Source organism: Carassius gibelio, chromosome A14 (genome assembly GCF_023724105.1).
Source record: "Carassius gibelio isolate Cgi1373 ecotype wild population from Czech Republic chromosome A14, carGib1.2-hapl.c, whole genome shotgun sequence".
NCBI classification, from domain to species: domain Eukaryota; kingdom Metazoa; phylum Chordata; class Actinopteri; order Cypriniformes; family Cyprinidae; genus Carassius; species Carassius gibelio.
In genome coordinates, this window is record NC_068384.1 from 23,087,670 (window position 1) to 23,100,565 (window position 12,896).

General features: G+C 36.3%; 2 protein-coding genes across 2 annotated transcripts in view; one reads left to right on the plus strand and one right to left on the minus strand.

The window, feature by feature from the left end:
• The window catches only part of LOC128026859 (neurite extension and migration factor-like), a 144,119-nt gene that overhangs the window by 34,197 nt on the left and 97,026 nt on the right, over positions 1-12,896 (minus strand). The window lies entirely within an intron of this gene.
• Positions 496-5,196, plus strand: LOC128026865 (uncharacterized). The gene is made up of 9 exons (XM_052614113.1): positions 496-611; positions 1,059-1,172; positions 1,625-3,301; positions 3,393-3,492; positions 3,798-3,946; positions 4,032-4,144; positions 4,231-4,320; positions 4,408-4,530; positions 4,630-5,196. The coding sequence occupies exons 1-9, from the start codon at positions 551-553 to the stop codon at positions 4,726-4,728; spliced, it is 2,526 nt and encodes an 841-aa protein (XP_052470073.1). The 5' UTR covers positions 496-550; the 3' UTR covers positions 4,729-5,196.

A 12,896-nucleotide genomic window follows, 5' to 3' on the forward strand; every position in this document is an offset into this window, starting at 1 on the left:
TATTTCCCAGCAGCAAATATTTTTTTCTTTATTTTTTTTATTTTTTTTATTTTTTTTTGTGGATGCATCGAGTCAGTTCTCCTCGGATTCACACAGGTGACTAACCGCAGGAGTATATCATATTAATTATCTGACAACCTAATACCCATCTTCATTTTGAGCTCTAAATCTATTATTTCGTGCATAAATTTGAAATGATCAATGGAGATATTAATCTTTAAATGTAACATTTTGTAAAATGTTTTTGAAATGTGATTAAAATAAGAAGAAAAAAAAGAAAGAAACTTCCCATTCATACAAAATCCACATTAACTGTGCATAAAATTTACAGTTATATTATTTAAACAAAAGGCTGATATTGCAAAATAATTACTTAAGCGAGCAAATAAACGTTATATGACTATATGATTGAATTTTGCTTTGTATTATAATAATTGGAGTAAGTGTAAAAGATGGAAGCAGAGGTATGAAAGATGAGGACACTGACATCAGCGCGCATGTCGTCACGCGCGCGTATAAAGCCGAGCGCGTGCGAGAAGAGCGCGTCTGAATGAGAATGGCGGAGTCCGAGTCACTGCACTTCTCCATCGGAGTCCTGGGCATCTCCGGGGGTAGGCTGCAGAACACCGAAGAAAGACCTTTTAGATCTTAAAGATTATTAACGAATATGCTTATTAAAATGATTATCTCTGTTGTTTACCTCGATGTTTAAAATAAATAAAAGTAAACAAAAAATGTGGAAAATAAAAACTTTTAAAATTAAAAATTATTGGCATTATGGATATTTATTGTAAATGTTTATTGACAGGCTAAATATAATACTCTTACGTGTGATTTTAATATTGTGTTTATTATTTAGAGATTTTTTTTTATTATTTCCCTAACGCCAGTAGATGGCATAACTAACGTGTAGGGTACTGTGTGATGGAATATAAACCTTGATAGATTATGTGCATCGTTGGTAATCTTTCCCCTTCTAAAGGGGAAAAAAATAATAACAATATTAATAATAATAAAAAGGAGTATTTCTCATAATAATAATAATGTCTTATTAACAGGTTCTTTGTTGCTTCTGGTGAATGACTACGCGAGCTCTCCAGAGGATCCTCTGATCACAGACACTGCTTTAGGAGTTCTGCTCCTCATATTCGCTGCTCTCTTGGCTTATTCGGGTATGTATTGCTCACATAAATATTTGTTTAATTTTATTTATGTGTTTCCTCTAGCTTTAATGAAAAACAAATGTACTGCACATTAACATATAGCGTGATATATATATATCTCAAAGTAAAGTATTTGTATAGGCTGACCAAGAGAAGCCCAAGACTGACAAAATGTTGTTGAGCAGTCTAACATGGCAACATTGGCTCTTTCAATGTTGTGATTTTGGGGCGGAGCTGTCTGTTTGGCCGACCAATTGGAGCATGGAACTTATTTTATCAAAAAACTTATTTGAAATAAGTTATTATTATATATATAAGTATATTATACTATACATTACACATTTCACCTCTAAATGTGGTCTAACTGTGAATATATAAATTAACATTGTTTAAAAAAAAAAGTTCACATATCTTTTTCATCACCCATCTTTCATTCTTCATCTCACTGTCCTTTAATCCAGGTGTTCGACGCAGCCAGTCCCACAATGTCCTCTTTGGTAGTCTGTGTCTGACAGTCTCTGCTCTTTGGTGTGGTTCAGGTTTAGTGCACATACTTGCAGGTGAAAACATAATAAATAGCAGCAGAGGTCTGCGAGATGCCATGGTGCCAGGCCTTGCAGCTTTCACTCTGGCACTGCTTGTCATCTGCATCGTGGCTGTTTTATGTCACGAGGTTGTCCTCTCATTCATCGCCCTAAGCTTATGTCTAGCGTGCGCCCACCGGATTGCAGGTCTGGCAGATTCGGCCTTCGGACACTCATCCACCGCCGTCTGCTACCTCATGGTCTGTTTTGTGGGTGCTTACTTCGGAAGCGGCCGTTTGTTGTCTTACATCACACAGAGAAAGATCGTGCTACCTGGAACATTTAACAAAGATAGCATGAAACCAACACGCCATCAAGAGGCTAATGATGTTGTGGCAGTCGGAGTGATCATGAACTTGTTGTCAGCTAGTGTGCTAGCTTGTCCTCTGCTTGGTGTTGTCCCCAAGCTCTTCTCTGGCCATGTGCCCTGGCTGTGGACCGCTGGTGTCTTCCAGCTGGGTGTGTGTGTTAAGAGCTACAGATCTATGGACACCCTGGCAGCCACTTTCTATGGTTTCACATCCATCCTGAGGTTCACTGAAGGCTACGCCACGCTAGTGGTTCACTTCACAAACCAAGTGCCCTATTCCCCAGTGCCGTTCCCAGTTGTATTCTCAGTGTTGTTTTTCATCCTGGCCTTGTTTAACTTGCAGGGAGGGTTTGTGAATAGCATCTACCAGCTGTTTTTTGTGGCATACTGTATCGCAATCGCATCTGAACCCCAAAGCTTCTTTCAGAGGGGAACACAAGGCGTACAGGCCGCCATATTTGTTGCCTCCGCTTTTGTGCTCTTTATAACCCTTTATAACATGGCTTCCTCAAACAAGATCCCTACAGGTGCAGGCTTCCTCAAGAACCTGTTGGCCCGCAGTAATAGATTTGTCTTACAAACCAATGGTAAAGAGCTACACGCTCCCTACCTGGGCTACTCTAAATATGCAGATGCTGAGGTGTTGGGCCACGGCTGCAGTGTCCTGGCCGCATTTTCGATCACAGCCTCGCTTACTAGTGGAAACCCCTTGGCTATTCTGATCCTGCCTTGGGCAGTGGTTTCTGGTGGTGTGCTGCACCTGATATCTGGCTCTGTTGCATTTGCTCGAGGAAAGACCCTAGAGAGTACGACTTTCGTTCTTTATGGTATCATGTGGACAGTGTGGGGACTGACGCGCTTCGGAGGCCTCTATGGAGATGTGCGTGGCCTACACCTAGCTGTGGGGATCATCAGTTTCATGCTCTTCAATGTGTTAGTTACAGCTGGAGCCCTGTTTCTCAACAAGGCTTGGTTCATCTACACCTTTACCTTCCAACTCATCCTCATTAGCTTCTTATTGGATGCATTAGACGTGCTGCCCTACGGCTACGACATCGGCGTGACCATTATCCTCGGGCTGGTCAGCTTCTACATGTTCCTGGCCAGCATTTTCAACTGCACCTTTAAAAGTCCACAAATGCCTTTCGGTGATCCTTTCATCAAGTTGAGCGGCTTTGGAGGAGGTAAAGACAGCTGTCCTCACCTTCCAGCCAGGAAGTCCTCATCCGTTCAGCAAATTGCAGGTGAGTCATTATAGCAAACAAGGCTATGTACTGGCATTACACGAATGCATACGTGTACATACCAATTATATTTTCCTTTCTTTTATGACAGAGATCATGAAGAACGGGGGCATATGTGGAATGCCCACAGACACCGTCTATGTGCTTGTGGCAGCGTGCAATCGCCCACAAGCTGTTGAAAAGGCATATAGGTCAGTTACATTCCTCACTGATAGACTAAGCTTAAAAAGAAGACTCTGTTGACACTTTAGTTCGAGGATTGATTCTCACTTTTAACTAGCATGCATTTTACTAGCTTTTGCTGTTTATTAGTACATATAAAGCACAATTTATGCATGAGAATATTCTACATCCCTTAGTCTTACACCTTACCTTAACAACTACCTTACTAACTATTAATAAGCAGTGATTAGTAATAACTGAGGAAAATGTTGTAGTTAATAGTTTGGTTTCTGCTCCACCAGTGTATCCTAACCATGTGATCACACCTCTATAGGGTAAAGAAACAGGCTAAAGAACGACCCATGTCCTTATGGATTTCGTCTATTAAGCAGTTGGAGCCAGTCAGGGACCAGATCAGCCCTCTTCTCTGGGACTTTATGGAAGCTGCTTGGCCATCATCCATTAGCTTAGTTATAGCTAGAGGTGGGGTTTTTCTGATATCTGCAGTGTACCTGGATTGTGTAGCAAATTTTGTTACATTTAATCCAAACCTCTCCAATACATTTAGCACCATGGATGGAATTCTTTGGATTGGGCGACTCGTCTAAATATATCGGCACACCGCAAAGCATAGCTATAAGAAATCCAGATTGTACTGTGGCTACACACCTCATAAATGCAGTATGTGTTGTCATCTTCTTCTGATGGGAATGTTGGACTTTATAATAGACCTCTACTGTACAAACCATGCTTTCCTGTTTGGCCAGGTTGGTCCCATTGCAGTCACTTCTGCTAATCCCACTGGTGAGGCAGATACTACCCATCATAACCAAGTTTATGCAAAACTTGGTGACAAGGTACAGAGAAGGGTTTTTTTTTCTTTCTTGACGATTCATATGTATTACCCATTCAAGACTTAAATGTCACTGGCGTATATCCTGCAGGTAGATGGTGTGCTGTGTGATGGACCATCGCCAGAGAATATCGCCTCCACAGTGGTAGACTGCACCAAAATCGAGAGTGGCCAGATTGGATTTTTCCGTGTCGGTCTTATTCCTAAATCTAAGGTAACAAGTGGTCATTCCAGCAGGGATGGCTCTCTATTCCAAAAATTATTCAGTTGTCTGGAGTTAACGGTATATCTGTTTTATTGTGATTTTCCAAAGGTTCTTCAGATCTTCGAGGAGATTCAGAAGAAGCACATGCACGGTCAGATGAATGGAGCTTTTGAGAAGGACATCTCACAGTCTCTCAGACAAACTTGACTCTGAGCTAGACTCTGAGATTGGTCGTGTGACCCCTGCCAACTCATAGAGCTCTCTGAACCTCACCAGCATGAGCATCATGAAGAAGAAGACCAGACTTTATAGATACTGCCGAACACTGAATGTATTAGCCACTTTAATTATTGAACGTGTACAGTACAGACTTTTAGTGAGTTACCATCAGGTATTTTGGACAGATGGGGTAGGAATCAATAAAATGAAAATTATAGGAATGAATAAAGATGGTAATAGGCCTAAATATTGCAAATAGACATTTTTAATGTGTTTGGTGTACTTTACCATATTAGTGTGCTTATCATTGTCTTTCCATTCATTTTAAACCCTTTTCTATTTATTTATTAATGTTATGACATATTAAAATGTAACATTGTATAAAGTATTCGTGTGTGGTTTAATATTTGTAAAAGAAGTTGTAAAAGATATTGAAAATTAAATAAATATGGGCGGTCTACTGAAAACCCGGGTCATTATGCTGTTCAGAGGGCCCAGAACCTATAGCGGCACCACTGCATATTTATACATATTTGTCATTATTGGGAAATGTAAAAATCTTACACCATCTTAAGTCTATCATTTTGAAAATCATTGTCTCAATATTGACTGATCTCTTTGGGATATACAGAGTGCAAAAACACTTTTCTAATACTGCCTTAATTTAAAGCTGAAAGCAGGAGTGTCCTTGAAAACACATTGCTATAAAACCGCTTTGCATGTTGTTTCAAGCATGCGCAGAGGACTTGCTTTATTTAGGCTATATTTCTGGAAGGAAATATTTTCTTTTTCATTTACGATCTTATAAGCACACTCATCCTCCAGCAAACATTCAGATCATGTTGAGATAAAAAAAAAGATTGCTTAAAAGATTGTTAATATTGCAAACTGTTTTCCTGTAACATACCAATTGTTTTAATGCCAAAAACCTCAGAGAGAAAGTTAGGTTATGGCTTGATAACATTTTGGCATTAAAAAATAAATTGAGACCATGGCAAAATGCCATAAGAGAACCATATACGTTTACAGGAGCCACCTACTGGTCAATTAAGTATTGCTTTAATCAGATGAAATACAAGTAAAAAAAAAAAATCAAATGTGATGGTATTCTGATAGTATATGATTTTGTATTTTATAAATCGCTTAATCAGAGGTATACTAATTTGACCAAAACGTGTCTTTTTCACTCTGTTTCTCCGTTTAAAATTTGATAATAATGTTTGCCTGACAGTAAAATTTGTTTACTGCCAGTTGTTTCTCTTTTTTAACTCTTTTCTTATTCTGTTAAGGGTGAGAGAGAGTGTTTATTATACAATATAATAAACAATTAATTATCATCTGTTTATCATCAGTTTGTCAGTTATTATTATTATTATTTTTTAGTATATTGTTATTGAGCATTATGAGAGTCTGTCTCTGCTTTGCGTCAAATTAATTATTCAGCAGTGAAGAAGGAGGCAAATGCAGTCAAGGTTCGATCATTATGCTTGCTCTGTTAAACCAGACACATCATGCTTTCACATAAAACACATGAAGCAGGACATGTTTTCATTTTGGGACTTAAAAAAAAAAGATTTATATTAGGTGGCCTTAACTACTATGTACTTGCATAAAAAAATAAGTACAATGTACTTATTGTGTTCATATTGTATTGTAAAACACTTGTGCTGCTATTGAGGTGGGATGGGGTAAGGTTAGGGAGAGGGTTGGAGGTATGGGTAAGTTTAAGGGTGGGTTAAGGTGTAAAGTATGGGTCAACAGTGTAATTATAAATGTAATTACAGAAATTAAATACAGATGTAATTACATGTGTTTTTTTTAAATATAAGTACAGTGTAAAAACATGTATGTACACAATAAGTACATTGTACTAAATTATTAATTAAAATGTAAGTACATAGTAATTAGATCGCGGGAGAGGCATTTGGAACTTCGCCCCCTTTGAGGAAACAAATCCTGGCCTGCAGCTCCGAGATGGTCCACTTACCGCAATAGGAACATGACTCATCCACGAACGCCACTTCAGCGTGTTTAACGCCTAGATACATGAGGCAGTGATCGTTTCCATCACTTGGCACAAGGTAACGACTGCATCCAGAAACGCATGGGTGAAACGGCATCTTTAAAAAAAACGATTGGTCGTCTTTACAAAGACACACTTTTGTAAACTCTTTTAGAGACATAGGCTCTTTAAGGGAAATGCTCTTTTAGGTGCGGTAAATGCACCTGCTGCCTTTTTATGCTCAGACTGTAATCAGCGGCACCTGGATGCAATAATCACATGCCAATTTGCATTAGACTTGTTTAGTTTACACTCAAAGTAGATGGGTCTCTCTAAGCGAGATCAAATGTAACCCAGTCATTTTTAATCACGTGATTTTATTCTGATAGTATCTGAAATGATTTTGTAATTTATAAATGACTTAAACAGAGGTACAATATCTTGACCATGTGTGTTTTCCACTCTGTTTTTCTTTAAAAAAAAAAATGACAAAAGGGATGTGTTTGAGTAAATTGAACTTTTATATATATATATATATATATATATATATATATATATAAAAAACTACAGACAAAATTTATCTCAAATCCCTATCAAATCAGCTGGTCAAAATAAGAAAAAAAGATAAACCTGTTTAAATCAAATTAATTATTCAGCAGTGAAGAAGGAGGCAAATGCAGTCAAGGTTCGATCATTATGCTTGCTCTGTTAAACCAGACACATCATGCTTTCACATAAAACACATGGAGCAGGTCATTAGGATTTCTTTCTTCCTTTTCATTTACTTCCTAAATGATTTGATTTCTCATCACTGAACATGAATATATGTCCATTCATACAGTATTTGAAATAGTTTTATTCAACAGACAGATTCTCTGAAATAAATAAATAAGTAAATATATAAATAAAGTAAAAACAGAAGTAAAAAAAAAATATATATATATATATATATATATATATATATATATATATATATATATATATATATATATATATATATATAAAACTACAATGCCACTTTACACACTGGCACCTTAATTTAAAGCTAAAACTGTGAGTTTCTTGAAGCTACAATTCCTTGAAAACACAATGTTATAAAACCGTTTTGCATGTAGTTTCAACCATGGAAGGAGAATTGGACACACTTTAGTTTGGGGACCAGTTGTCACTATTAACTATTGTCTCAATATACTCCTAATTTGCTGCTTATAAATAGTTATTAAGGTAGCTGTTAAGTTTAGGTATGTAGTCAGATCAAGGGATCTAAAATACGGTCATGCAGAATAAGGCATTAATATCTGCTTCATACGTAATAATAAACAGCCAGTATTCATGTTAATAGTGAGAATTGGCTCTTAAAAAAAGTGTTACAGAAGAATTTAATCTGGATTTATTTAGGCTATATTTTTGGAAGAATATATTTTTCTTTTTAATTTACTATCATGGCTTTCGGAGTCTTATAATCAGATTTCTCAGACAGCTTAGAGAAAACGAGGAAGTAGTGAAGGTAATTATAGACGAATGGTAACAACGTCTTGTCGGCCTATAGATTTGTTTCAATTTGATTTGTACTCATTTACAGGTTTACTGATAGGAACTGCAAATAAATCCCAGCCTGATTTAAACTGAAGAAAGAACATAAGAGGGACTTTTTCAAGTTAAACATTAAATGGACACTCAAAGGCCTATTGTTTTCTACGGGAAAATACGTGAAGAAGCAGAATGACAGCGGTAATAGGAGTGGCTTCCAACAGTTTCTATTGCAAGATGTGTTTCTTTCCAGGAAATCTGAACGATAGTAAGACTCTGGTGTGTCAGGCTATATGAATGTGTTTTTGTGTGCTTATTTGGGCAAGTGAACCAATGACCCAGCCCTGTCAGTTTACTTTATTTGCCTGCCCGTCTACGATGGGCACAACCTGCTCTTTGAATTCTCAGACTGTTTCATGATGTGTCACGCAGCTGGCAGGACATCCCAGGGCATCCTGTTTACAGCCACATGAAACCTAAAACTTGCCAAAGGTGCAGTTTGGGTGGTACAATGCCTTCATTCTTATTTTCAACCCTTTCATGGACTCAGCTCATATCGTGAGCAATTTTTATATATGAGCAATTTTTCAATTACCAAATTTCCTTCTAGAATCAAACCTGTATCTATTGAGCATACATACCTTTTATTTAGCCTTAAAGGATTGAGAATAATTAACAAAAGTACATTTGGCTGGAGATCCCATGGATGGGACGTTCTGACAATGGCAGAAGTTGTAGTTCTAAATACTGAAAAAGCTCTAATTGCAAGCAATTTTGAAGTTATGAGAGGTAGAATCTATCAATGAGTAAAGTCTTTATTCAAATAGAATAAAGCATGCATGATTTGTACAGTAAGAGGTAAATGATAGAAAAGGGCCATATATATTATATAGCAATATGATGCTTTTGGACATTGTGCCATTGTGTCATGGTAATATCGTGAATCACACTTCACTCTGGAATAACAGCTGACTAAAAAAAAATAAACATGACTCATACTTTCAGATTGTAGTAGATATTTAGATATTTTAGTAGATTAATAATGGTGAATGTGAACTTACTGTAGACAGGTATGTGTGTGTGAAGGATCATTTTAGAGCATGTATTTTGGGTGGATACACTGTGAAAAATAAATTATAGTGAAAATAATAATAAATATAGCTGCAAGCAGCAATTACGGGGCCAAGCACTCCAACTGCAAATTTATGAGGTAAGCATGGCATGGAGGACCACATCAAATGCAACAGTGAGCAGTTACAGCAATTTTAGGATGATTGTAATTAAAATGGCTGAAAAATCATAAATACAACCACTAGTAATAAGACTAAATGGCCTATCACTCTTGACCAACAGGTGGCGCTGTAATTAAATCATATTGGTGTGTTCTGTCAGTGATGACAATAACACACAAAAAGATTAGTGTCAATATGCTAAAGCATTGCAGAGATACAGCCTGAAGTGTCATTTTGGCATTGTGCCTCAAATTCATTGCGGTGGTATACGAGAACGGTTTTATCTATCGACACAAAATCCATAACATTTTGTCAGCACAGTCTAAAGATGATCTGATTCAATTTTGGTGAATATCGGACTAACAGTTGATGAGGAGTTCGCAAAAGTAGGTTTTCAACATAAATCAAAACGGCGTACCGGAAGTTCAGCAAACACTGGCATATTTGGTATCTATGTTATCGGCATAAGCCAGGGAATTTTCATTCAAATAGGCTAATGCAATAAAAAGTTATTAGCATTTTTAAAAGTGTAATTATTCATGGTTAATAAATGGTTTATTACTCTTGACCAATAGGTGGCGCTGTTACCAAATTTATGTGGCACGGTCAGTGTGAGGTGGCGATAACACATACAAAGTTTGGTGCAAATATGTCAAAGCGTTGTAGAGATACAGCCTCAAATGCATTTTGGCACCCTTCCAGCAAATTCGTTGATGCGCTAAATGAGAACCGTTTCGTTTATCGACACGAAATTCATAACTTTTTGCCAGCAAGGTCTGAAGATGATTCACGTCAAATTAGGTGAAAATCGGACTAACGGTCTAGGAGGAGTTCGAAAAAGTTGGTTTTCAACATTAATAAAAATGGCGGACAGGAAGTATGGCCAATTTTCGCATAATTGGTATCAACGCTCTCAGATTGACCCACGGAATGTAGTGAGACCATTTTAATTGTAATAGTCTAATTTATTCAAAAGTTATTAGCATTTATGTGATATTTCATTATAACTATTGGCCACAAGGTGGCGCTGCCACCAAACTTTTTGAGTACCTTCAGGGCATGGAGCCGAATATTTTTGTAATTATTTGCGAAACGATACAATGCTGCGTTCAAAAAATACAGCATTTTGAAACATAATTCAAAATGGCCGACGCCTAAAATGGCCGACACGGAAAAATTGGATATCATTCGATTCGACATGACGCACTGAATCTACAGAGACCAGTTTTGGGATTTTTGGCCAAACCATTCAGAAGTTATAAGCCAAAATATGCATTTTTCATATCTCCTGACCACTAGGTGGCGCTGTGTCGAAACATTGCAGGTAGGCTCAGGTCATGCTGATTATAACACAAACCAAGTTTGGTCTCAATACGCCAGACCGTTGCCGAGATATAGCCTCACGTGTATTTTTGCGTGCTTTTCGTCATATTTTTTCACGTGTCATTCGAGAACGGTTGGATGAATCAACTTGAATTCCATAACTTTTTGCCAGTATGGTCTGAAGATGATCTGAGCCAATTTTCTTGAAAATCGGACAAACAGTCTAGGACGAGTTCGAAAAAGTAAGTTTGAGTAGATTGCTCAGAAATGTTTCATTTAGTAACTCAACTCTTTCATTTATTGTTTTGATAGCTGAAAATATAATTTTATTGGACATTTCATACATGCAGTGAACTGCTATCTTTGTTTGAGAATAAACAATCATCCTACAAAGCAAAGATATCCAGGATATATTGTACATGTTTGAACATTGGCTTTACAACTCGCCACACAAACCTGTGACAAGCAGCAAGTATAAAAAGATGAACTTCTTACATCACCACTAATAATTAATTAATAACAAAAATGACAAAGAAACAAGTCAAAAACAGCAACATTAAATTCTTTGTTTTAGACTGTTTTTGATTTGTTGGGGCAATAATTGATTGAATTGATTAAAAAAAATAATAAATAAACAAATAATTGCACTTCATAGTACTTGAGACTCCAAATATTTCATAGACCAGAAAATGATTGCTGTTTTAAACGTATAACATCAATGCCTTTAACATAATACATCTGCAATCAGCACCACAATGACAAAAGGTAAAGTAAAAAGCTCAGAAGCCATTACTGATATTTGATTATGATGCACAACAATACAGTTCAGTCTGGTAAATCAGTGTATTACATACAGTATAATGACATTATAAGAGCTCAAATCTGACTCAGGTTCAAAAGAGACCAATAAATCAATGATTAACGTAGAAAAACTTTACAGTTAACAAAAAAAGAAAAACAAAACAAAACCTGTGGACATTTACCATGCTAGTATAATCGGTTTCTTTAAAGAAGAAAAAAATATATATTAATCTCACACTTTATTACGGAAAACACCTGAAACCTCACAAAACTGATGCATCAGACTTTCAGATCACAGCAGGTTTTGTCTTGTTTGATTACCCGAAACTTTGAAATCTCTCTATTATTAGTGAGGAAGAAGGAAATAGTCAAATGGAACATTTCAACATGATCTTTAACGTGACACGTAATCGTAGCGAACACATTTCTGGACAGAAACCGAATGATAACAGTGTATTTGAGTATTATTGTGTTCTAGTATTACATTACCTAAATTAACAAGCAGGATTGTCAAAAAAACTTCAGGTATTACATGTAGTTAATTAATATTACTCAGTACTTATTTGTATAATTAGTCACACTTCAACCTTAAAATAAAGTATAAACCAATATTTTCCTTTCACTACACCTGCATGAGAAAATAACACTCATTACTAACAGGATGAAGATGTAGCATGCTATTTTCCCCTGTTTTTAATTTGTTTATAACTCTGACTCAACTTTAAATAACTAATTCTGTTTCAAACCACTTTCATGCCCCTGACAAAATACTGTAGAAGACCATTATGTATGAGTATGATAGATATCCAATCCTTAATTTTCTAAATAGCCCATCATTTACCTCTCAGCGTGTTCAATTCCAATCATCTTCATTCTTTAACTAGCGATTTAATCAAGAGTATTATTAATATACTTCTTGTAAACTAACAATAAGAAGAATACTTTCAGTTTAGTCCCCTGTAGCATTGAAATAGTACACTTACAAGTATACATCTATAGTACATTGATATTAGTATACTTACTACAGATATGCTTAAAATGTATTTAAACTTTGCTTAAGCTTATTACTCGAGGTTTACTTATATTTTGTAAGGGTAATTGTTTTCCTATTAGTTGCATTGTCTGTATCTTTATTTTTTTATTATTGCAAAGAAAGTCTTCGAAATGCTTTTAAAATTATTTTAAAACAGAGAGCATAGTGATGGTTATGAAAACATGTTAAATATGTCAACACTTCACGTTCAGGTGCTACACATTAGCAGGTATCG

What these genes read in the sequence shown, in the direction of transcription:
- LOC128026865 (XM_052614113.1), top strand. Translation starts at nt 551, where the DNA reads ATGAGAATGGCGGAGTCCGAGTCACTGCACTTCTCCATCGGAGTCCTG. An exon ending in ATCCGTTCAGCAAATTGCAG is followed by an intron (nt 3,302 to 3,392) that starts GTGAGTCATTAT and finishes CTTTTATGACAG; the next exon opens with AGATCATGAAGAACGGGGGC. An exon ending in GCTGTTGAAAAGGCATATAG is followed by an intron (nt 3,493 to 3,797) that starts GTCAGTTACATT and finishes ACACCTCTATAG; the next exon opens with GGTAAAGAAACAGGCTAAAG.